Raw genomic sequence first — 25,444 nt, forward strand, 5'->3', positions numbered from 1 at the left:
GTATCAGCTAATGTTTATCAAATGATTAACCAGATAGCCACACAGGCGTGGAGACGCCTGCCTATTACAGGGGCCAAAACGGAGGAATTGAGCAAAATTAGGCAGGGTGCCAATGAGCCATTTCAAGAATTTGTTTCACGGCCGATTCAGACAGTTGAAAGAATAGGGGTAGACAGAGAAGCAGGAAGGATTTTAGTGAAACAGCGTCTGAAAGTGCTAATTCTGCTCGCCGGGCTGCACTTCGGCCTCCGCACACGATGGGGACTACATCAGAATACGCGCTCACGTGGGGCCTGCACGCATGCAAGGTCTGGCTGTTGCCTCAGCGTTTCAGGGGTGGCTTCCAGGACGATGCTTTGATAAACGGCAGAACAAATGAAAGAAGGCAGGCCAGGGAAGTACTTCTGCCCGTGGGCCTTGTTTCCAATGCGGGGGTTCAGGACATTTTGCTAAACACTGCCCTACTCTCCCCGGATATCAGTCTCAGCCTCCCGCTTCAGGGGCAGCCGGCTCCTAAAGCTCCAGACCTCTGCCCACGCCGCAGGAGAGGGGAACACTGGGCGAGTGAGTGTAAGTCTAAGTGTACTGCCGAAGGGCAGGTGATTCAGAGAGACGGACAGCCCCGGCAAACGATAGGGGTGGGGCGATGTCGGTGTTTCCTCAGCAATACTGATCCCAGCAGGCCAATTATCACCCAGTTATCCCGAGCAACGGCAGGCAGTGCAGGACTGGGCCTCAGTCCCACCTCCCAATTCGTATTAACTCCCGACGGGGGGCCTCAAGCTATACCCACAGGACAGTGGACTCTTACTAGGCAGAAGTGGTTTAAGTATGAGAGGGTTTTTTGTTCTCCCTGGAGTAATAGATTCTGATTATACAGGGGAAATGACAGCCTGTCTCCCACATGTAACTTATGTTATTAGCCAGTGTTGCTTTGATATAAAAAGAAAATGATAAAAAAAAAATAAAGAAAAGAAAGAAATTGGCTAGCCCCAGGAAGGCAGTTTCTCACCAGCCAGAAAGATTTTTTTTAAGACGTGTGTGCGTGCGGATGTATGCATATAATAAAAATACGTGTTTAGTGCCAGCTGCCACTGTGTTTCCTCGGAGCCCATGTGCTCTGGCCTCGAGTGGGAGCCCGCTCTTGAATTTCTTAGTTTGGACTAGTTTTCCAAGCCGAGAGGAGTCAGTGTACTATTCTAGAAGTGTCGAATTTTTGGAGTGCTAACTCACACCAGAGACCCTTTGTCACCCCGAGTGGGTTCTTGGTCCCATTGCCAGGTGCTCTGTCCCCTGGGCCCTCGCCTGAGGGTGGTGTCTCCCGTCTCTGTCCTGGTCCCAGGGCCCCGTAGGAGGAAGAGGTAGAAGCACCTGCTTTCAGGGGCAAGACAGTCGTGACTCAGTCTGTAGCCAAAGGGTTCTTCTCTTTTTTTTAAAAAATTGAGATACAATTGGCCTGTTGTATTAGCCTCAGTTGTACAACACAATGATTTAATGTTTGTATATATTATGAGATGAGCACCAGAATAAGCCTGGTTAACATCCACCATCGTACGTAGTTTACAAAACGTGTTTTCCTTGTGATGAGAACTTTTAAGATCGACTTCCTTAGCAACTTCCACATACACAAACAGGGCTGTGAACTGCCGTCACCACGCTGCAGATGACATGCCCAGGACTTACCTGTGTCGTACAGACTCCTGCATGCACCCGACCGGGATCCACCCGGCATGCCCACCAGGGGGCGATGCTCTGCCCATCTGGGGCGTTGCTCTGTTGCAACTGGAACCATTCTAGTGCCTGAGGCAGAGGCCATGGAGCCATCCTCAGAGCCTGGGCCAACTTTGCTCCAGTGGAGCTTTGGCTGCAGGAGGGGAAGAGAGAGACAGAGAGGAAGAAGAAGGGGAGGGGTGGAGAAGCAGATGGGGGCTTCTCCTGTGTGCCCTGGCCAGGAATCAAACCCGGGACTCCTGCACGCCAGGCCAACGCTCTACCACTGAGCCAACCGGCCAGGGCCTGTTTCGTACTTTTTGACCCCCTGCGTGTTTCTGGAAGGTGCAGGGGCTGGGGGGATGCCAGCAAACGTGCCCTTTGTATGCCTCCTTGCAGTGACCCCCAGGATCCTGAGGGCTATGACAGAGCGCCAGGCGGAGTTCACAAACTTCAAGCGGGTCCGTGTTGCCATGGGGACCTGGAACGTGAACGGAGGGAAGCAGTTCAGAAGCAACCTCCTGGGCACGGCCGAGCTGGCCGACTGGCTGCTGGACTCGCCCAGGCTCTCCGGAGCCGCTGAGCCCCAGGGTGAGTGTGGCCGCTGCCCTGAAAACAGAATGTACGGTCGTCGGGCCCTTGGCTTGACGTTTCCGGTAGTGGCTGGTTCGTATTGGGCGGGCTCGCTGCTTCAGGGTACGGAAGGCCCAGTGACCTCCCTTCCCAGGACCTGCCCGGCCAATGTACCGTCTGACGCCTTCTCTTGTCCGGGTGTTTGGAAGGGTTATCGAAGAGGTGAATCTGTCTTTTTCATTCACATACAGAGATGTTGCAGTTTGAGGTTTTTGCTCATTAGGACCTTTTGTCTAAGGAGGGAGGGTGGCTTCTAGAACCCTGTTCTCGGGAGGAGCTGACACATGTCACATGTCACAGCTGGCCAAGGACATCTCTGTCCCTGCCTTTTCTGAAACCAGCAACCCCATACAGCTGCTGCAAGTCACGGACTTGTGTGCCTGTGAGGAGGAAATAATTCCAAGTTAGATGGCTCGCCTTTAGTCTTAGGCCATGCGAGGTAGTACTTGATGACCTCGGGACTCAGGGCTTGAAGAATAAATGAACTTCCTCCGGTCAGCGTTTCCGCGGGGGCCTGGCTTCCTCTGGGTTCCTCAGACTCTGGGGGAGCCTGGACCCCGCTCTCTGCCTGGGTGCGCGGGAGCCTCCTCTTGTCGCCTGAGCCTCATCCCCGCCATGTCCGACATAAGCTACACCCTCCCATGCTGCCTCAGGGAGGGGGGCAGGGTAGCTCGAGTCGGCCATTTGGGGCCCCAGGCATTCTGCATGCCCACCCACGCAGGCCCTGCACGTGCTGAGGACTTCACACAACCCGGGCTGAGGAGCTGTCTGTGTCTCCCCCACCCCCACCCCCGTTTCACTACAGTGGCTCCTCTTCACTTTAGCAGGAACGGGACAGGCACCGACAACCAGCCTACTCTTACTTTGCAGGCTTTTCATGGGCTCGCGAGATCTCTCAAGAAAACTCACCACATTAGGGAGAGAGGAGGAGTTGTGACGGTTGCCAAGCAGACTAGAGGATCAGTACTTTAATAAAAGGAGGCCCTGGCCGGTTGGCTCAGTGGTAGAGCGTTGGCCTGGTGTGTGGAAGTCCCGGGTTCGATTCCCGGCCAGGGCACACAGGAGAAGCGCCCATCTGCTTCTCCACCCCTCCCCCCCTCCTTCCTCTCTGTCTCTCTCTTCCCCTCCCGCAGCCAAGGCTCCATTGGAGCAAAGTTGGCCCGGGCGCTGAGGATGGCTCCATGGCCTCTGCCTCAGACACTAGAATGGCTCTGTTTGCAGCAGAGCAACGCCCCAGATGGGCAGAGCATCGCCCCCTTGTGGGCATGCTGGGTGGATCCTGGTTCAGTGCATGCAGGAGTCTGTCTGGCTGCCTCCCCACTTCTCACTTTAGCAAAATACAAAAAAATAAATAAATTTTAAAACTAAATAAGTAAAATAAATAAATAAAAGGAACCCTAAGCCAGCTAAGCCTGAGGATCCAGGCTGCCCCGTGTGGCCAGCAGGAAAGGAAGTGGTAGCCTGGGCTGCTGATGGAGTCAGGGAGGGATGGGTGTCACTTGCTGCAGCATGTGGAACCGCACTGGCATTGATGGCTCAGGCCGCTGGACGTGACTGGAGAGATGCGGCCGGGGGGTGCAGGGCTGGTCTGAGGCCCCGAGCCTCCCTGGTGAAGGGGCCCCAGGGAGCACGTGTGGACATGCTCCGCCTGCTCTGCTCCCCAGACCAGGTGCTGCTTTAGCGGCTTCGTCAGAGCAGCCCCGGCCCACCTCCGCTGGGCTGGCTCTTCCCTTCTCTGGCCACCACGATGACAGTCCCCGGGATGGGACCACACCAGTCAGTCGTTAACCAGGGACGGCTGGGCCCAGCACTGGAGAGGACTTGGGGGACACCGACAAGAAGGAGACAGTGCCCCTGCCCGGTAACCTCGGGTCTGCCGGGCGACCTGGGTGTGATGCACGTGAAAGTCACCAGCAAGGAGGAGGGACCACAGGATCAGGCTGTTACACACCCGGCAGGGTGCGGACTTTACACACGGCCTCTGATTGATTGTCACTTCGCGACCACCCTGTGAGGTGCAGCCACGTGCCCCAGGAGGTAGACAGGGAAAGGCCCTGCGCACAGTGGGCAAGGGGGACGAGGTGGGCCCCACGTGGAGCTCCACCCTGTGGCCGGGATGAGTGCACCTGGGCAGGGGGACAGCTGTGCCCCCAGGCAAATGTGGCACCCCACAACTCCGCGAACGCAGGCCTTGGGGGGTCTCATTTCCTTCCTCTCCCGCTTTGCCCCTCAGATGACAGCAGCCCAGCTGACATATTTGCTGTGGGCTTTGAAGAGATGGTGGAACTGAGTGCAGGAAATATTGTCAATGCCAGGTAAGCGGCCGGGCTCCAGGGCGCAGGACAGTGATGCGAAGCCTAGTGAGGGTTTCCCGAGCCGGGTTGCAGGGCCACAGGCCACCTGTGTCTGCATCTGCTGACCTGTGCCCCTTGCAGAGGAGCGACCGCTGGTGGCCCTTCCTGACCCCTGTCTCTGCTAATAGGGGATGGGAGAGGGGTGGGTGGGCGTGCTGGCTTGCGAGCTGAGCGCTGTGGGCAGGCTGCATCCTGCTCTGAGCTGGCATGTGGCCGGGAGGGCGTGGGGGGAGGGCCCGCGGGAGGCGCTGAGTCATCTTTCCTGGGGAGAGGTGTGAACGCACACGCAGGAGTGTGGGAGGAGGTGCTCTCCCCTCCCCGCCGCTGGACTCCCGTCGCTATGGAGTCAGCCAGACCCTGTCGTTCCTAAACTGGCATGGCTTTATTTCAGCGGCTTTCTGAGCACAGAGTAAAACCCGTCTGTGGGGCTCGTAGGAGCAAGGGGTCCCGTGCTGGGTCCCAGGCGGCAGGGTGGGGGAGTGTGCAGTGATGTGCAGGACACAAGCGGGAATAAAGGACAGTCCAGGCCCGACACCGTCGGCAGTGCAGACCGCGTGAGGTCACTCGTGTAACAGGAATGAGCTAAGGGCTGGAGGACTTTGCAGGAGGACAACCCTCTGCCCGCCGACTAAGTGGCCTCACTGTGCCCTCTCCTTTCTCAGTACCACCAACAGGAAGATGTGGGGCGAGCAGCTCCAGAAAGCCATCTCGCGCTCTCACAGGTACATCCTCCTGACGTCGGCGCAGCTGGTGGGCGTCTGCCTTTATATCTTTGTGCGTCCGTACCACGTCCCGTTCATCAGGTGAGAGCCTCGAGTTTCCGAACATCTGGGGGAACCGGGGTGGTTGGTCATGGTCTTTTGTCCCGACTTCCTCCTCCTGCTACAACAGGAATCAGGAGCTGCCATTATTCTAGATAAATGGGAGAAAACCCCCAGGAGAAACTTAGCTGAATAGAGCATTGTCTAGATTAACCGGCCGCAGTGGGAACTGGCTAACTTAGGAAGCTGACCCCTTGGAGGACTGTTACACGGCCGTCCTCGCCCAAGCTCAGCTTTGCACAGGGAAGAGGATGCCTCGTTGACGTTTTAGACAGGAAACCGCTGACCAAGAGCTGAGGAACTCGTCAGGAAATGCCAGTTCTTTTGCCTCTTTTAAAAAGAAATCCGAGTATGATGCGTGGGCAGGAAGCCTCTACAGCCGGTGTGGGCCTCAGTCTGTGCTTTCGTCCGCGGTCCATGCACCACGCATGCGCTCGTGCGTCCTAAGTGGGCGTCCCACGGCCACCAGGAGTCTGCACCGAAACCGCCTACCAGCCCAGCATGAATAACGGGACACTTCCTGTGCCTTAAAAATGTGTTGATTACCTGATGGCATCTCTGTGCTTTGCAGGAAAGCCGGGTGGGCGGGGGGTGGTGACGTCCAAGCTGCTTCTGCTGGTGGTGAGAACGAGGAACAGAAAGCGGAGAGGTGGGATGGCGTCAGGGCGGCTTTGGGGGTGCTTTTGTGAGGGCAGAGCCCTTCAGAGTGGGGGGGGGGGTGGAGAAGACACTGCCGACAGTGAGGGGAGGCCCTCCACAGTGACCGCGGAGGTGATGGCGGTCACGCCGGTCGCTGTGTGTGGCTTCACGGCTGGAGACGTGTTTAACCAGCTCAGAGCTGGTGGTTTTGGAGGTCTCCGAGCCCCGAGCCCTGAGCCTCAGACTCAGCCGACTCCTCTCTGTGGCAGAGCAGGGCGATGCTTCTCCCCAAAGCCACAGGTGCTCACTGTCTGTTCCAGGGACGTGGCCATCGACACGGTGAAGACGGGCATGGGAGGGAAGGCCGGGAACAAAGGCGCCGTGGGCATCCGCTTCCAGTTCCACAGCACCAGCCTCTGCTTCGTGTGCAGCCACCTGACGGCCGGGCAGTCCCAGGTCAAGGAGCGCAACGAGGACTACAGGGAGATCACCCAGAAGCTGAGCTTCCCCATGGTGAGGCGCCTGGAACCCGCCGGGGGCTGGCAGCCGGCAGCGGGGACGGGGCCCTTCAGTGGCGCACGCACTGGCCTCCGTGCTCAGTCCAGCCCCACGCGGCACATGGGGCTGCTTGTGAGCTGCTAATATGGGCAAACACTGGGGATGTCACCAGAGGAAGGTCCCTGCCCTTGGGGACTCTGAACTGGGGGAGGGAGATGTCCTGGGCTGGTCCAGGAGAGGGAAGCCCAGGATGTCCAGCCTGGAGGGTTCCATCACATCTTTGTACATTTATTCAGTGTCTCCATGTACCCTGCATTCGTTTCTTTCTTTCTCTCTCTCTCTCTCTCTCTCTCTCTCTCCTTCTCTCTCTTCCTTCCCTTCCCTCCCCTCCCCTCCCCTTCCCTCTTCTTACCTTCTCTCTCCTTACCTTACCTTTTTTCTTTTCTTTTCTTTTCTTTTCTCTTTTCTTTCTCCCTCCTCCCTCCCTCCCTCCCTCCCTCCCTCCCTCCCTCCCTCCCTCCCTCCCTCCCTCCCTCCCTCCCTTCCTTTTCCTTAAGTGAGAAGCAGGGAGGCAGAGAGACAGACTCCTGCATATACCCTGACCAGGGATCCACCCGGCATGCCCACTAGGAGGCAATACTCTGCCCATCTGGGATGTTGCTCTGATGTTCAGCAACTGAGCTATTTTAGCACCTGAGGCAAGGCCATCGAGCCATCCTCAGTACCTGGGGCTTACTTGCTCCAACCGAGCCATGGCTACAGGGGGGGGGGGAAGAGAGAGGAGAAGGGGGAGGGAAGAGGGGTGGAGAAGCAGATGGTCACTTCTGTGTGCCCTGACGAGGAATCAAACCTGGGACATCCACACACCGGGCCAATACTCTACTATTGAACCACCCTGCATTTTCTTATGTGCATTTTCCAATTTTCTAATTCAAGTGTATGGAATGGGGAAGGAAAATCAGTATGTCTGTGCTTTGTCCATGCTGATGAAGAATATTTGAATCCTAGCAGTACAAGGCTCAGTTTTCCTGGGAGTCACAGTCTTGGCACACACATTCTGTTGTGGCTCAGATAAGAGGACCCATTTCTCCACACGGGTGAATTTGATTCAGGAGCCATGGAATTTCCATCTGGTCACACAGTCGCCAATAACTTGCATCGTGCTGCCCTCTAGTGGTGATCCAGAGGTTTTTCATGCTGAAGCCTGGCAGGTTTTCTTTTTCCAATGCATATTTGAATATTGTCCATTCTGTGCAATCTTGACAGCCCACACCCTGTCCGCCTGGTGCTGACCACCTGTCTCCCAGCAATGAGGGTAGATGTTAGCTGTTCCTGTCACGGTGTCTGAGACACGGTTGATTAGGTCCTGAGCTCTTCCATGGGAGGCCAGAGCCCTTAAAACAGACGTCCCACTTACTCGGCTGCACAAGCACTCAAGGCAGAAGTTCCTTCCTGTCCATCAGGAAGCTCTGTAATCCTTACTGTAGTGTTATTTCTCAGATTAAAGAAGAAACAACTACATTGGGAACCTGGCAATATGTCATTTTCCAGACTATGTAGGACATTGTGCATACTTTTGTGTGTGTGTCTGTGTAATTTAAATGCACTAAAAAGTGCATTTAAATCAAAATAATTATGTCTTATTTGAAGAACACATTCAAGAGACTTCAAAGACATCTGATATAGCTCCTTTTTCAACTGTAGAAATATTGAAGATACCTATAAGTTAGTATTCTATACTTGCACTGTCCAATAAAGCAGCCACCAACCAGGCATAGCCTTTAAATTTAAGTTGATTGAACAAAACTGTCCCTGGTCGGGTGGTTCAGTGGATAGTGTCCTCCCGGCACCCCAAGGTGATGGATTCAATCCCTGGTGAGGGCACAGATGAGAAACAACCAGTGAGTGAGTGCACAACTAAATAGAACAACAAGTTGATGCTTCTCTCTCCCCTCTACCCCCTCCCTTCCCCTCTCTCTCTCTCTCTCTCTCTCTCTCTCTCTCTTTCTCAAATCCGAGGGACAATTTTTTTTTTTTTTTAAGAATAAAACCTCCCTCGGTTGTACTGGCCACATTTCAAGTTGTTGGGGGCTGTGGCAGCGGGTGGCTCCTGTTCTGGGGAGCATGGGTGGGACCATCTCCATCATTCTGCTTGGTTGTGGTCCTTCTCATCTTCCGTCCAGATTACTGTTGTGGGTTGGGGAGAGGAGGAACGCCACGTGACAGAGTAGAAGAGAAACAGAGTTTAGGGCACGAACGGTATAGCCTTCAGCAAGTTTTTCTGAACTTCTTTGTAATCTAAAGGAAAGAGCCAGTAGGGTGGCTTCACTGGGCTGCTGTGTGGACAGAGGGCCCCAGGACAGAGGCCAGCCGTTGGAAGCAGTGGATAGGCAGCAGCTGCTACCGCTGTGACACCTGGGGGGAGGGATGGCGGGGACCCAGGCTCCCAGGTCAGAGTGACCGGGCGAGATGGGCAGGGAGGATCACTGGGTGAAAATATATGAAACCCGTCAGCTGTTACAAAGCTGCACATCCTGAGTGATTCTCCTCATTTCCTTAAACCGCATCCTCATAACACTGAATGTTTGGGAAATTCTTCAGATATCGACGTAAAAGCAGGGGACCCCCTGATCACCAGGAGCAATCAGGAGGGTAAATATTGGCAGTTGTGCCACCCGGGTGAGAGTCAGTGTTTTCTCCAAACCACTCAGAAACACTGATTCAAAATAGAAGAGTAAGCCAGCTTCCTCAGTAGGAGTATGTGAAACATAGATGTTCTAGTACAGTGGTCGGCAAACCGCGGCTCACCAGCCACAGGCAGCTCTTTGGCCCCTTGTCTGTGGCTCTTCCACAAAGTACCACGTGTGGGCGCTACCTCAAAAAGGAATGTACCTACCTATCTAATTTAAGTTTAAAAAATTTGGCTCTCAAAAGAAATTTCAATCGTTGTACTGTTGATATTTGGCTCTGTTGACTAATGAGTTTGCCGACCACTGTTCTAGTAGAAGACTTTTTTAAAGTAACGTTTTAAGAAAGTGTCTGCTTATCGCCTGCGTGGTGAGGTTTTCTCCCCCATCTACCTTCCCTGCAGGACGGGCCCCAGTGACGATGGTTTTCTTTCAACTCAGGGAAGTAACGTTTTTTCTCAGGACTACGTGTTCTGGTGTGGCGATTTTAACTACCGCATTGATCTCACTTACAAAGAGGTCTTCTATTTTGTTAAACACTGAGACTGGAAGAAACTTCTGGAATTTGATCAGCTACAGCTGCAGAAGTCCAGTGGAAAAGTAAGTCAGGTTTTGAAAGTCATTTTAGCAGCTTCTCCAGCAGGGGGTGACATCTACCAAGTGTGCATGCTGGCGTTGAGCCCCGTGCGTGGACTGAACAAGGATGCGTCCTTGTAGGAAGTGCATGAGGCCTGTGGAGGTGGAGAAATCCGAGCGTCCATTCACACACACCTCCTGTTCCTCCCCAGATGTGTTCGGGGTCTGTGTGACCTCTCATGGCGCATTGACCATCACTGTGAAGAGTCACTGGCCGGCACGTGAGCCAGCTGCAGGTCCTGATGCCAGCAGAAGGCTCTTGCCACCCCCATAGCCTGTGCTCTGTGGGTGCAGCTGGGGTGGCTGCCCCTTATGCTGGCCAACCAGGAAGCCACTGCGCCCAGGTTGAGTCACAACTGCTTGGAATGGCCCCGTCTCAGTATCTGAGCACCCCACTGCGTGAGGATGGTGAAGCTTTTGTCCAAAAGCCCATTCCCCCTCCCATAGTCAGGCACAAGCCCTGTAGGGACGGCTTGTACTCCAGGCATACCAAACCACTGAGGGGCTCTCAGGACCCTACTCAAAATGTGTGCTTTGAGTGATACACCTATTTCTCATGGATGAACCACACAAACAAGTTAGAACAACATCTCACATATACTTTACACACCAATTTGTGTGGTTGAGTCTCAAGACCACCCAACAAATTAGTCATTATACCCATTTTATAGGCAAGAAAACTGAGGCTAATGTCAAGATAACTCATCCAAGGTCATATGGGTCAGTATCAGAGTCATGATATGGTCCAAGACTCCAGTTACACAGCTGATGTTTTCCCCTTACATGACCCACGTGCAGGTTTTTAGTGACTCCTTAGGCCATGACATAAGTGAGAATCAGGTGTGGGGATCTATCCTCAACTCTGCAGAGTCACACTGGCCAGCCTTCAGATGATCTCCTCCCGCGAATACCATTTGCTGATTTGGGAGCCTGTTGGCTCTCCCGCGGGCTGGGCTGGGTTGTAGGAAGCACAGCGAACGTGCACTTGCCTGTTGAGAATGCAGTTGGTGAAAGGCATGTGGACAGGGGAGTTACAGCTCTCCTTCAGCGAGGTTCGGCTGTTCTCCTGGGTGTTCTAATCCCATCCCCCACCCCAGCCCTGCCTGTGACATGGACCTCTGAGGGTGGCTGCGTGTAAGTGTAACCACACCATTCCTTCCTAAGGCGGGTCTCTCTTTCTTCCTCCCTCCCGCCAGCATTCCCCACACCCTTCCACGCATGCTCTGAGCAGACATGTTCCTGGTCTGCCCTGAAGCCAGGGCTGGGTCTAGTGTGAGATGTATCTGTAAATACAATGTAGATTCTGTGAGTCTTAGGAGTTCAGTACTGGCCGCGGGCCCCTTTTGTTTCTGTATGGAACATACAGAATCTTCAAGAACCGAGGTGGTCTTGTGATGCTTTTTTTTATCCCCACTAGATTTTTAAAGACTTTCATGAAGGCAGCATTGATTTCGGACCCACCTACAAGTATGACGTTGGCTCTGCTGCCTACGACACAAGCGACAAATACCGCACCCCCGCCTGGACAGACAGGGTGCTGTGGTGGAGGAAGAGGCACCCCTTCGACAGGACAGGGGCGTGAGGCGTGAGCGCGTGGAGCAGGGGCTGGCCGGTGTCAGTACTATAGAGGGAGAATCACAATGATTCAGCCCGAAGGTCGTTGCTAGGGAGATACCATTTTCTCGACAACCCAAAAGCTGCACAAGAGTCATCCCAGATGTGAGCCCCTAAGCTGCGGAGCTTGTGCTTTGTGGGGGGCGCTCCCCACTGTCCTGTTTCTAGGTTCTCTGCAAACAGACCTGCTCCTGACTGTCCCCATCCTGCACCACAGCTGTCCCCCCACACCACCTGTCTGCTTTTGTTCTGTACAGCAGCAGGAGAGGCCACGCTGTTGCCCTCCACAGCTGCTGCCCTCATGCACACATGCCTGTGCTCCAGGTCTTGCCGTCCAGCTGAACTCTTACCTGCGAATGCCTCAATTCCAAACTGAATGCTGGAAAGACAGGAGTTTGTTATCAGTTGGTTTCTAGTATGTCTTGAACGATGATCGATGCCTAGCTAGGAAGTGCAGTTGATTTAAAATTAGACCACCTATAAACCATTACGTAAACAGCTAAACTTCTCTGATGAGGCATATGCTGGAATTTCAAAGCCAGGAAATCACCACCTCTGCAGGTTGAAAAGATACATTTTCGTTCAGCTCAGTCTGTGGACACACTTGCATAGCCCCAGGGCACTGAGAGGCCTTTGTGTTCTTAGTGTCAGCACCTCCTGGTTTTCAGAGGGCTGCAGACCTCCTGTGTCCATGTCCGGGGATAGACACCTCACAGCACGATTTCTGTCCCCCCTCCCCCCGACTATGCCCACTGAGGGGAAACAAGAGGGGCTGGTCTTACTGTTTTGGATAATACACATGGGAGATTTTTACCCCAGATCCAAGGCCACCTTGGTGTGGTTTCAAGCCCAAGGGGTCAGAGCAACCGAGTCTGAGGCTTGTGATCCACCTTTTGTTGTACAAGTTCTATAATCGGCATTCGTGTATGTTGATGGAATTTTCTGTTGTCTCTGGGTCTCTTGATTGGATTTCTGTGCGTAGCTGAAGAACTCAACCTTCTAGACAACGACCTAGACGCTGACACCAAAGTCAGACATGCCTGATCTCCCGGAGCCCTCAAGTATTACGGCCGAGCAGAGCTGCAGGTGTCTGATCACAGGTACCGGCCTCGCTGCCCCGGCCCATGCTCCCCTGCTGGGCAGGCAATGTCTGCTGCTCCCCACGGGGGATGACCCGCTGTCCTTGTCCGATTGTGTGTGTGTGAGACACAGTGAGGAACAAAGAGCAGTCAGACAAATAGCTGTGTACCCACCACCGAGAATTAGTGAGCGTGAGCATGTCATCACTCGGAACCCTCAATGACATCATTTATGAAAATTTCAAAGACACAACCGGTCATATTTTGTGTCACTTAAATTCTCATAATGTCATTGGGCCGCTTGCTTGTGTGCCCTGTGATGTCTTTGAGATGCAGTCACTTCGACATTATAGATCTGGCACGTTCGTTTGCAGCTGCTGTCCAGTATTACAGTAAAGGCGTCCATGGGTTCAGCTGCTGTCCAGTGTTACAGTAAAAACGTCCACGGGTTCAGCTTCTGTCCAGTGTTACAGTAAACGCGTCCACGGGGTCAGCTGCTTCCAGTGTTACAGTAAAAACGTCCATGGGTTCAGCTTCTGTCCAGTGTTACAGTAAACGCGTCCACGGGGTCAGCTGCTGTCCAGTGTTACAGTAAACGCGTCCACGGGCTCAGCTGCTGTCCAGTGTTACAGTAAACGCGTCCACGGGGTCAGCTGCTGTCCAGTGTTACAGTAAAAACGTCCACGGGCTCAGCTACTGTCCAGTGTTACAGTAAAGGCGTCCATGGGTTCAGCTGCTGTCCAGTGTTACAGTAAACGCGTCCACGGGTTCAGCTGCTGTCCAGTGTTACAGTAAACGCGTCCACGGGGTCAGCTGCTGTCCAGTGTTACAGTAAACGCGTCCACGGGGTCAGCTGCTGTCCAGTGTTACAGTAAACGCGTCCACGGGGTCAGCTGCTGTCCAGTGTTACAGTAAACGCGTCCACGGGCTCAGCTGCTGTCCAGTGTTACAGTAAACGCGTCCACGGGGTCAGCTGCTGTCCAGTGTTACAGTAAACGCGTCCACGGGGTCAGCTGCTGTCCAGTGTTACAGTAAAAACGTCCACGGGCTCAGCTACTGTCCAGTGTTACAGTAAAGGCGTCCACGGGTTCAGCTGCTGTCCAGTGTTACAGTAAACGCGTCCACGGGTTCAGCTGCTGTCCAGTGTTACAGTAAACGCGTCCACGGGGTCAGCTGCTGTCCAGTGTTACAGTAAACGCGTCCACGGGTTCAGCTGCTGTCCAGTGTTACAGTAAACGCGTCCACGGGGTCAGCTGCTGTCCAGTGTTACAGTAAACGCGTCCACGGGGTCAGCTGCTGTCCAGTGTTACAGTAAACGCGTCCACGGGTTCAGCTGCTGTCCAGTGTTACAGTAAACGCGTCCACGGGGTCAGCTGCTGTCCAGTGTTACAGTAAAAACGTCCACGGGCTCAGCTACTGTCCAGTGTTACAGTAAAGGCGTCCACGGGTTCAGCTGCTGTCCAGTGTTACAGTAAACGCGTCCACGGGGTCAGCTGCTGTCCAGTGTTACAGTAAACGCGTCCACGGGTTCAGCTGCTGTCCAGTGTTACAGTAAACGCGTCCACGGGTTCAGCTGCTGTCCAGTGTTACAGTAAACGCGTCCACGGGGTCAGCTGCTGTCCAGTGTTACAGTAAACGCGTCCACGGGGTCAGCTGCTGTCCAGTGTTACAGTAAACGCGTCCACGGGCTCAGCTGCTGTCCAGTGTTACAGTAAACGCGTCCACGGGGTCAGCTGCTGTCCAGTGTTACAGTAAACGCGTCCACGGGGTCAGCTGCTGTCCAGTGTTACAGTAAACGCGTCCACGGGGTCAGCTGCTGTCCAGTATTACAGTAAAGGCGTCCATGGGTTCAGCTGCTGTCCAGTGTTACAGTAAAGGCATCCATGGGTTCAGCTGCTGTCCAGTGTTACAAACGCGTCCATGGGTTTACCCACTCATTCAGCAGCCAACTGATGTTTTACAAACACCATAGGGTTTTAGTCTCTGAATGCTCTGGGCCGCTGGGTCGGCCCGTGCATCCTGCATTATGGATGCGACACTCAGCAGAGGTCTGTCAGTTCTCTGTGCATGGCATCAGAGGGACGCTCATCTGGTAGACCAGCTTTAAAGGCGCAGAGAGTGGCATTGGGGGGCGACAACGGCTCTTCCCACAGATGCTCCCAAAATTTGCGTGTTTGTTTCAGCTTTTACAAGAGAATAAATTAAGTGAGTTGGTGGGTCTCGATCTCCCCATACGTGTAAGGGCTTTGGAACCTGTTGTGGACGGTATACACTGAGAAATGAACCTCGAGAAATATTCAGATGCATGACTTCCGGGTTTGCTAGTTCAGTGAGTGTGTTTAGAAGCATTCATTTAAACGCTGTTTATGGAGGGGCCTTCTGTGTTGGGGCCTGTTCCTGGCATCGAGGCTCAACAGTGAATAGCACAGAGGAGACCATGCTCTCGGAGGATTTTCTAGTGAGGACAGGCAGTAAACAAATACAAATGCTGTGAAAGAAAAACCAGCAGTGGCAGCGGTGAGATAGGGGTCAGCGCTATATCATACACAGGCTCCAGGGAGTACCCCTCGGACAGGGGGACCATGGGGCCAGGCCCTGCAGGAATGAGAGTGTGAGCCATGTGGGTATTGGGGGAAGGGCATTCCGGGGGCATGGCAGTGAATGTTCAGGACTGGGCAAACAGGGGCTGGAGAGCCCAGCAGTGAGCAGGGGAAGATGGGGAACTGGCTCTGGACCAGGGTGGTCGGGGTCACCCAGGTGGGGAGTGGTTGGATTCTGTTGATGTTGGAAGTGCAGCCAATAGAATTGGCTGGTGGCTGGGAAGCAGGGGGGGGGTGAAAGGAAAGGAGGGTGACTGCAGGGGTTTTGACCTGAATACTAGAAGGACGGAGCAGCATTTGCAGGGCTGGGCAGTCTGGCAGGGGCAGATTAGATTTGGACACACTGGTTTGAGGTGCATCTTAGACATTTACTGGTCTTTCTAATAACAGAAGCAGAAGGTCTTATTTATCAACAACTAGGGGAAAATATATGTAAACTAGTGAATCCCCTGCAGCCCCGCCCCCTGCGGCCGTGGCCAGTGATGGTGGGATAGGCGTCTTCCCCACTGCATTTTTCACATACGTTAGAAGAACTTTCACCAACACAGTAGCCTGTGTGTAGTGTCATGTGCAAACATACTTATGGATGTATATATTATATATAATAGTAGAATATTAGGATTCTATTACATGTGCTGTTAATTATTTGCCTTTTTACTTGCTAAGTTAATTGTTTTTTAAGTTAAACATTTTATTTGGATGGCCGGTATCATTTTCTCTCAACTCATCCTTGGATAAAAATGCCAAGATAGGGCCCTGGCCAGTTGGCTTAGTGGTAGAGTGTCCGCCTGGCATGTGGAAGTCCCGGGTTTGATTCTCAGTCAGCACACAGGAGAAGCGCCCATCTGCTTCTTTACCCTTCCCCCCTCTTTCCTCTCTATTTCTCTCTTCCCCTTCCACAGTCAAGGCTCCATTGGAGCAAAGTTGACCCGGGCACTGAGGATGGCTCCATGGCCTCCGCCTCAGACACTAGAATGGCTCTGGTTGCAACAAAGTGACGCCCCCTGGTGGGCAGAGCATCACCCCCTGGTGGGCGTGCCGGGTGGATCCCGGTCAGGCCAAAGTGGGAGTCTGTCTGTCTGCCTCCTCACTTCTAACTTCAGAAAAAAAAAGCTGAGATAACACCAAGGTTGGGAAATGGTGAAGACTGAAACCCTAGGACAGGCCAGCAAGGCTGCAGGAGCCCCTCTGGGACCACATCAGAGGCCATGGTGTTTGGTGTCCATGGAGGAGCCTAAGGCTGAGGTGGGGGTGGGGGCGATGCTGCCCCAGGTTAACCGTCCCCACCTTCCCTCCGTGTCTCACACAGACCCATGCTGGCCATCGTAGAGGTGAAAGTTCAAGAAGTGGACGTAGGTGCTCGGAAGAGGGTGTTCCAGGAAGTGTCCTCTTTCCAGGACCCCCTGGACGCCACTGTCATCATCAACCTTCAGTCACCAACCTCAGAGGAGAAGAACAAGTTTCCCGAGGACGTGCGCACTGAGCTCATGCAGACCTTGGGGAACCTACGGGACAATCGTTCTTGTCAGGTAACCAGCCGCTGCCCCCGCCGGCGTGGGTTCCAGTGTCGGGGACCCCGCAGAGCCGTGGGGGCTGCCGAGGCTCGCTCGGGTTGACTCGGCACGTTTCCTTTGCTCCAGGATCAACCAAGGGCAGATGCTGGTGACCTTTGCGGACAGTCACTCGGCTCTCAGCGTCCTGGATGTGGACGGCATGCAGGTGCCTCGTGCTTGGTCCCCAGGGTTGTCCCAAGCAGCCACGGGGTCACGTTGTCCCCTCTCCTCACCCTGTGGTGCCCCATAAGGACAGGAGCTTGGACTCTTCATCTGGAGTCTGGTTCTGGTGTGTTTGTAGACGTGTCTAATGTCCTGCCCTGGTTTCCTGTAGAATTTGGGAAAAAGAGTGAGTTTTAGAGTCTGGTTCCTGCTGAGTCAGGGGGCCTGTCTTCGCTCACCTCCATGTGGGGGAGTGTTGGGATCTTTCTCTTTAGAGTATATTTTGGAACAGGCAGCTCAGGTCGTTTCTGTTTTGATAACATCCTGATATTAAATCCACACGGAACGGAAAGCTCGAGTCGAGACAACAGTTTGACCTTCATTTAGACCAAACGCGAGCCTGCCCGAGGTCTGGACCCACCTCTGTTTTTCTCAGCCCACATGAAGATTGGCCCAGCTCCCGCCCCTGAGTTTGTGCGAGCAGCACTGGGGACCGGGGCGGGTTGCCGGCTCCTGCGTTCATTCTGGGCCGGCCGCTGTCCCTTACAGGTGAAAGGCAGAGCGGTGAAGATCCGCCCCAAGACCAAGAACTGGCTCAGGGGCTTGCAGGAGGAGATCCTCCGGAAGTGGGACAGCACGGCCTCCGTGTCGCCCACGGCCAACTCCTGCTTGCTGGAGAACTTCGACTTCACGAGCTTGGACTACGAGTCCGAAGGTGAGTGACCCCTGAGGCCTTCCCGGTCGGGATGGCGAGGTGGGCAGACAGGTTTCTCCCACAGACTGTCAAGAGCCCCTCTAAGAGCCGGCCTCAGAGAGGTCACAGAGGGTCCTGGGAGTGCGATGAGGTGGGGAGCACTCAAGTGTAGGATGATGTGCGAAACGGTCGGTAGGACATGGAGACGTCTGAACTTGCACTGAAAACGGTGGTGAGGAGGATGTCAGGGCCCTGGTTTTGGTCCCCATCCCAGGCAGGAATGGAATCCACACCCATCCCTGCTGACACGCGGGTTCCTGCGGCCTGCTAGCTGCTGGCCGTGGGTCCTGATGCAAGCCACGGGCCCTATTGAAACAGGCCTGCCCACGACGGGCTAGGCCCCCACCCTAATTGTGTTCTGTGACTCACTTGTTCCTCAAGGGGATATTCTCGAAGATGACGATGACTTTTTGGACGAACTAAGTCAGCCTGTGGTCTCAGACAGTGACCTGGGGGGCAATGACCTTTCCGATGCTCCCAGCTCCACAGCAGCAGCGCCTCCCAGCAAGTCACCGGCACGAACCAAGAAGCAGCAGCATCTGACCTACAAAGGTAGCTTGGGCCTCCTCTTCTCTTCTCTTCTCTTCTCTTCTCTTCTCTTCTCTTCCTCTTCTCTTCCTCTTCTCTTCCTCTTCTCTCTCTCTCTCTCCTCCCCCTCCCCCTCTCCCTTCCTCCCCTCTTCTTCCCTTCCCTCCCTCCCCTCCCCTCCTCCCTCCCCTCTCTTCTCTCTCTTTCTCTCTTCTTCTTCCTTTTTATGACCTCCCTTTTCTAACTAGCCTTCAGTACCAAGTTCTCTCTCAGCATCTGTGCGTGATGTCGGGTGCGCCCATCCCATAAGGGCTGAAACACAAAGGCCTAGCAAGCAGTGGGCTGGGCGCTGGGACAGTGTCAGCTACCACCACACTGATTCCCTCTAGTGACCTGTGTGATTTTCACAACGATCAGTGCCCCTGTGATATCCCAGATTCATGATGATTCCTGTTTCTCCTGTGTATTCAAATGCCACAGCTCTGAACTGGTTTTATGTTGGATTTTTTTTCCTTTTCAAAACTTTTCTGATTCCATCCCATGAAAGACCTATTCAGTATCTGTATCCTGAGCTGCTGGTCTGTTGTTACCTTCTTAAACCATGATGTTATTACACCGTAATAATTTTATACATTATGTGATTATATATGTGATTAATGACATTATACGCTTAGACGGTAGAGGGACTGAGAGCCATATGGATTGAACTGCGCATCCCTAGATTATAGGGTATAGTCACTCTTGGGTGGTTTTAAAACCCCCTAGCATTCGTGGGCTGGAGAGGGGTGGTTTGTAGAGTGCAGACCCAGCTGCAGTCACGTGTGCCTCCTGCTGTCGGTCATCGTGTCTTCTGTCGGAGGAACTCTGTGCCCAGCAGGGGCAAGGGCAGGGCTCAGCCTTGTGTCAGGACCCTCGGAGCCGGGGCTGAAAACAGAGAACAGGGTTGAAAGTGAATTGAGATGCTTCCCAGGGAAGGTATGTTGCCAGGAGAGGTGCACAGACCCCCAGATTTCTTTGACTGGGTAGCAGTCCCAAAGCTAGTTAGTAGCCTGGCTGATTGATCCATCAGGAGCCCGGGGACTGACAGGTTCCTGAGCCCCAGCATGGAGATGGGGATTGGGCGGAGGTGGGCTGGGCCCCAGGAATCCCCAGGGGGCAGAGGCTGTGCATGACTGGTCCAGAGGGCTCCTGCCCTGCTGTGGAAGTGGCCGTCGGGATGTGCTCTTCAGATAAGAGGTGGCCCTTTTCTGCAGTGGGGCTTCATTCCAGCAGCCTGTCTAGGGCAGGACAGACATGAGTCCAGATGCCTCTCTGAATGCAGACTGGGGGCACAGGGGCTGTGTAGGCTGCCCGGCCACCCAGTGGGCATTGAGATGTATTCACCCGCTGGGTAATCAGAAGGAGAACCCCCACTTCTCCCAGCTCAACCTCACATCTCATGGTGTGCAGCTGTGGATATGAGGGACGGGGTGTCTGAGCCAAAATGAATTGAACCAGGCTGTGTTGTAGTGTGCCAGGGAGGACCCAAAACTGTTCCAGATTTGTATGTGATAAATGTCTACGTAATAGGCCCTGGCCGGTTGGCTCAGTGGTAGAGCGTCGGCCTGGCATGTGGAAGTCCCAGGTTTGATTCCCGGCCAGAGCACACAGAAGAGGTGCCCATCTGCTTCTCCACCCCTCCCCCCTCCTTCCTCTCTGTCTCTCTCTTCCCCTCCTGCAGCTGAGGCTCCATTGGAGCAAAGGATGGCCCAGGCGCTGGGGATGGCTCCTTGGCCTCTGCCTCAGACGCTAGACTGGCTCTGGTCACGACAGAGCGATGCCCCGGATGGGCAGAGCATTGCCCCCTGGTGGGCGTGCCGGGTGGATCCCAGTCGGGCTCATACGGGAGTCTGTCTGACTGCCTCCCCGTTTCCAGCTTCAGAAAAATACAAAAAAAAAAGTCTATGTAATAAAATCCAAAGTCCTTTCCTCGTGCTGCTCTTAGACTTGGAAGGTCTTGGCAGGACAGATCAGGATGATGACACTTGTGAAAGAGCTGGCCCTGGGCTGCAGTGTTGGGGACTTGAGCGCTCGGGGACACTGCATTCTAGGGGCGTGTCTTGCCTCATTGGTAGAGACAGGAAGTTATTCTCAGCTTCCCAAACAGTTGTCATGTTTTTAGAATGATGGCTTTAAAATGAGGGGCTCTGGTTTTTAACTTGCTCCCCCCCCCCCCGACTCTGTGCAGACGTCTTGTTCTAGAAGGGCACTTGCCTCTGTCTCTGTACTGTAAAATATTCCAGTGTCGTTTATGTCTGGACAACAGATCTTGTCTTGGGCTCACTGACAGTTCCAAGCAAGCACTGGCTGTCCTTCCCCTGCCTTGCCAGCAGTGAGGGGACACTTCAGCTGTCCTTCAGGAGCTCCTCCTGCCCCAGGCGGCTATGTGCACACCTGCGCCTGACCCGACTCCCCTCACTCACATTCCGCCGTGTCCTCCAGATGACGCCGACCTGGTGGAGCTAAAGCAGGAGCTGGAAGCTGTTGGGGACCTCCGCCACTGTTCTCCAAGTAGGTCTCTGTCGGTTCCCAATAGGCCTCGGCCACCTCACCCACCGCAGAGACCCCCCTTCCAAGTAAAACTTTGCTGCTTTGGGCTTTGTGCCTGCTGGGAATAACTGCGTACTTCCTGCTGCTGAACCAATGGCTGTCCGTCCCCTTCAGCCCCACCGTGCACTCTGTCCACCTTGGGTCCCTTTTTTTCTCAGCCCTGTGGCATGTTTGATGTCGACCAGAGACAGCTGTGCTTCTCGTGCCACTTGAGTGACCCCTTTGTAGAGCTACTCTTGGTCTTCCTGTGGCTGTGCTTGGTTGGCTGTAAGCTGCTTCCCGGGCAAAACCTTAGGAAAATCGGGGTCTCAGCAGGCTGAGGAGGAGTTTTGTCGCTTCTTCCGCCCGCCCCCCCCCCCCGCACCCCACCCCATCCCCACAGCATCTTTCAGAATCCTCTCCCCTGGCCTGCTGCCAGCCCTTTCTCCGCTGAGTGGACCCCGGTGCCCTAACGGGCAAGGTGACAGCATGCCTGCCTCTGCCCGGTGTCTCCTGTCTGCGAGCCCAGGCCTGGGGGCTCTGGGCGTTCTGGCTGGGACCTGCAGACAAGCCCCCCCCCCCCGCCCAGGTCTCATGGGAGCTGCTGTTCTTCCGGGCTCCTCAGAACACCATGCTTTGCCCCTTAGACTTGCATTCATAACTGGAAAGTAAAGTTGTGACATGCTTCTGCTCTGTTTCTGGTTACCCTGCTGCTTACTGCCCCAGATCCCCAATATGTGACAATTGAACGCAGATATTGCTAAGGCTTTACTTTCAGAACTGGGTCCACCTTGGCGCACGTCACCATGGCAACCAACAGCACACCCGAAACACATGGCTTTCTAAGTGTCTCTCTTACTTTTCTGTGTTGCTGCTTAGAAGATAAAATATAAATAAAAAATTTTAATGTGATAGCATATATTTTTGTGGGAAAATTTACAAAAGTAAATAAATATAAGAAAGAATTAAAATTTTAATTTCCTTTGACTACCTAGAGATGACAGCTATTAATCAAAAGACTGCCAGCCTTTCTCCAATTATACATATCTATATCTATAAGGACAATTTTTTATTTCAATGTTTTTTACAAAGTTGTTACCCATTTTGTTTGAGCGTTTGTCTTTCATCTGATGTCTCAGTCATTAAGTGTTGTTCTAGGACATGATTTGTTAATAGCCACAGGTATAATTTAGCATAGATTATTGACCTGCTTTGGGATTTTTTTTTTTAGACTTTTGCCCATAAAACATTTTTAAAATTTGGTCCTAGTAACAGTAGTGTATTTAAAACCACTTAAGTCTTTATATCATATTTGAACCCCCTAATATATCAGATTAACATTTTCTTTGAAATAATTGCTGTCCCAGAGAAAACTACTCCCTGTGCATACTCAGACCCTAACTGCCTCTGTGCTCCTGCTGGACCATCAGACTCCTCTGACCTTCCTCGCTGTCGGCTGGCTGGGAATTTGCCTGGAAGCAGTCAGTAGCAGCCCTGAGATTAAGACTTTGCTCTTGTTGGTTTCTACAGCAGGATTAATGGTGAAAAAGTCGGCCTTGGATGTGTCCATCTCCTCCGGCACCCACGGGCAGTATTCCATCGTGCAGACAGCAAAGCTCCTGCCAGGAGCACCTCAGCAAGCAGTGAGTTCTTCTGTCTCTGGCTCAAAGCGAAACAGACATCCCAAACCCAAGGAGTTGGCCCTGTGGTTCACCCTCAGCCCCTAAGATCACCCACAGTCACCCTCTTTCAGTGAAATATACAGATCTCTCTCTCTCTCTAATCCTCTACCTGTCCACCTGCTTATCCTCAAATCCTGTAACTTAGTCGTAGGTCTTTTATGGGCTTCTACACAGTCATGCAGAGCATTAGAGAGAAATCACGTTGATGGAAAACCCAAGTGTCTCTGTGGGGAGGGCTTGTTGGTTTCTAGATGCACCTGCTTCTCTTTCTGCCAATGCCTGGCTTTGACCTTGGTGTGTAGGGCAGTGCTTGGTAGGGGAAAGAATGGAGAAATTCAGATCCATTGTCTGGACAAAATTAGGATCATTCTTGAGTAAAGTTGCCTGAGAAAAGGAGCTAGAAAGAGACCTGGTGGGCCTAAATAATGCAGTAGGGACAGGTGATAATACCACTTTTGCTGGGTTTTAGAGGGAGTTCCAAAGGGTGGCACTGAGCTGCTAAAGACTGTAAGTGAAGGTCATGGGATCAGGGTGTGGTGGTGCTGGTGCTGGTGGAAGCTAATGTGTCCCTGGAGGTACAGGGAGCTGGGCCAGGAGCCCAGGTGGTCACCGCAGGGGCAGGGGCTTGACTACACATCCGTGGTTTGCAGGAATGCAGGCAGGTCACCAAAGGGGACCTAGAGATAGAAATGTAACTTTCTTTTTTTTGTTTGTTTTTGAAGGGGAGGGAGGGAAAGAAAAGCATCAACTCATAGTTGCATCACTTTAGTTCATTGATTGCTAGCTACTACGTGCCTTGACCACTGGGCTCCTGCTGAGCCAGCGACCCTTTGCTCAAGCCAGCTAGCTACCTTTGAGCTTAAGCCGGTGACTTTGAGATCATGTCAACGATCCTGTGCTCAAGCCAGAAACCCTGCACTCAAACTGGGGACCTCGGGGTTTCTAACCTGTGACCACAGCATATTCCGGGTTTACACTCTATCCTCTGTGCCACCACTGGTTGGGGGAAAAGGCATTTCCAAGGAAACATCTATAAGTGTTTTCATCGCTCAGCTGGGTGGAAGGCATGGCTCCTGATTCGCTTTCTGACTCTTTCCCAGTTATTGCAATAAGGTCAGAGGATGGCTTGTCCACACTGCAAAACCCTGTAACCACCCGGTTTGGGAGACGGGGGTTCTGCACTCTGAAATCAACTGCGTTCCTCTTCTCGGCACGCAAGTGCTCCTGGAGGAGAAAGGGGCGTAGGATGCAGCGTAGACAGGACTGTGTCTTAGTCACCATCTGAGGGAGTGCCAGGGACAGGTCAGTACTCAGCAAATTGGCCAGGTGAGGCTGTTTCCCTACCCACGGTAATACCCCTTCTCTTCCTGATTCTGTCCTCAAGCCCAGAGCCAGGACTGGGATAAGCAAACCTTATGATGTCAAGCAGATCAAAACCACAAATGCTCAGGAGGCGGAGGCAGCAATCCGATGTCTCCTGGAAGCCGGAGGAGGTAGGTGTTCCTGGTCACTGGGCTCCCTTTAGTTTCCTGCTCCTGCTAGAGGGGCCAAGATGAGAAAATAACTTCTTCTTTTTTCTAAAGCAGTATTAAATGAAAGCACCCATTAGCAACATTTCATAAAATTCCACTACTAAGATGTCTTGTCCATTTAAAGTTATATATATAAATTTAGTTAAGTGTATATATAAAATGAATCCCAGGGTTATGAAACAATCTCTCCCACGGAAGGGGGAGATTGAAATAAACAAAAATGAATTTTAGGAAAGGGCACTAGGAAAGGGCTCCAGGCACAAACGCATTCCGCTTTAAGAAGGGAGAGCTGGGTGTGCATCCCGGTTTGAGACACAAGATCCTCTTTCTAAATTACCAGCCAATGGTAGGTTCTTTGCTGTTTGTTAATTTAGTTGCTGTTACTTCATATAACCCGTGTTATTCATATTTTACCTTGGAATCTCCCTCATGTATTGAAATCACTGGTACCTAACTTGTGTTGATTTTGGAAGGGGGAGGTTACATCGCCTGACAAGCCACATGCAGTTACAATTGCCTGATTTGTTTTCAGTGGGGTTATTTAACTTACATGGGATTTTCAAATAACATCGAAGGAGGGCATAAATTAAGAGGATAAGAAATACTGTTGTAGGAACAATGTCACCAAGTGGTTTCTTTCTTATTTAAATTTATTTCTAAGTATTAAAAAACATTTTTTTATTTTAAAATATAACTACCATTGTATATAACCACTCAGGTGTCTGTCAATTGATAAACTGGTAAAATGTGGTATAACTACACGATGGAATATTATTTTCAGCCATGATAAAGAATGGAGTAGTGATACATACTATACCGTGGGTGAATCTTGAAAATAGTATGCTATATGTAGACAAACACACATATCCTATTTATGTGAAGTTTGCAGAACAGGCAAATCTACAGAGACAGAAAGTTCTAGTGTTTCCAGGGGCTAGAGAGAGGGTGATGGGGAGTGCATGCTGTGGGTATGTGTGGGCTTTCTTTCAGGGTGAGGAAGACGTCCTGGAATTAGACAGCGGTGACAGGTGCAGAATTTTGTGAATACACTAAAAACCACGACTGCACAGTTTATGGTATATGAATCATATTGCCATTTTTAAAATATATATTCTATGGATATGGAGGTTAGAGGTTTGAAACTGACCTGGAGTCCAAACTGAACATTTTCTTGGTCATGGGTTCTACTGAGATTTTAAGGAGTTCTGGGTCATCTCCCGGAAGAAAGGCACATACATACACGTATATCTCTGCATGTGATGTCAGGGCGCCCCTGATGTGCCCTCAACCACCCACGACCCAGCTCCCTGTGCTGTTGGGCAGGTAAGCATGAGATGCCCAGGGCCAGCCCTAGCCAGTTGGCCCTGACAGCCCTCGAACATTTGTTTTAGGAA

General features: G+C 52.6%; 1 protein-coding gene across 1 annotated transcript in view; it reads left to right on the top strand.

Annotated features, from left to right (window-relative positions):
- Positions 1 to 25,444, top strand: part of SYNJ2 (synaptojanin 2) — a 99,993-nt gene that overhangs the window by 68,531 nt on the left and 6,018 nt on the right. Inside the window, 16 exon segments of the mRNA XM_066247808.1 lie at positions 2,110 to 2,301; positions 4,577 to 4,658; positions 5,360 to 5,500; positions 6,478 to 6,670; positions 9,784 to 9,942; positions 11,396 to 11,556; positions 11,810 to 11,916; positions 12,575 to 12,692; positions 16,581 to 16,770; positions 16,772 to 16,800; positions 16,912 to 16,990; positions 17,536 to 17,701; positions 18,122 to 18,292; positions 20,750 to 20,881; positions 22,364 to 22,479; positions 23,903 to 24,011. Coding sequence (XP_066103905.1) covers positions 2,110 to 2,301; positions 4,577 to 4,658; positions 5,360 to 5,500; positions 6,478 to 6,670; positions 9,784 to 9,942; positions 11,396 to 11,556; positions 11,810 to 11,916; positions 12,575 to 12,692; positions 16,581 to 16,770; positions 16,772 to 16,800; positions 16,912 to 16,990; positions 17,536 to 17,701; positions 18,122 to 18,292; positions 20,750 to 20,881; positions 22,364 to 22,479; positions 23,903 to 24,011 — 2,145 coding nt within the window.

Source organism: Saccopteryx bilineata, chromosome 12 (assembly GCF_036850765.1).
Source record: "Saccopteryx bilineata isolate mSacBil1 chromosome 12, mSacBil1_pri_phased_curated, whole genome shotgun sequence".
In the NCBI taxonomy this organism is placed as follows: Eukaryota; Metazoa; Chordata; class Mammalia; order Chiroptera; family Emballonuridae; genus Saccopteryx; species Saccopteryx bilineata.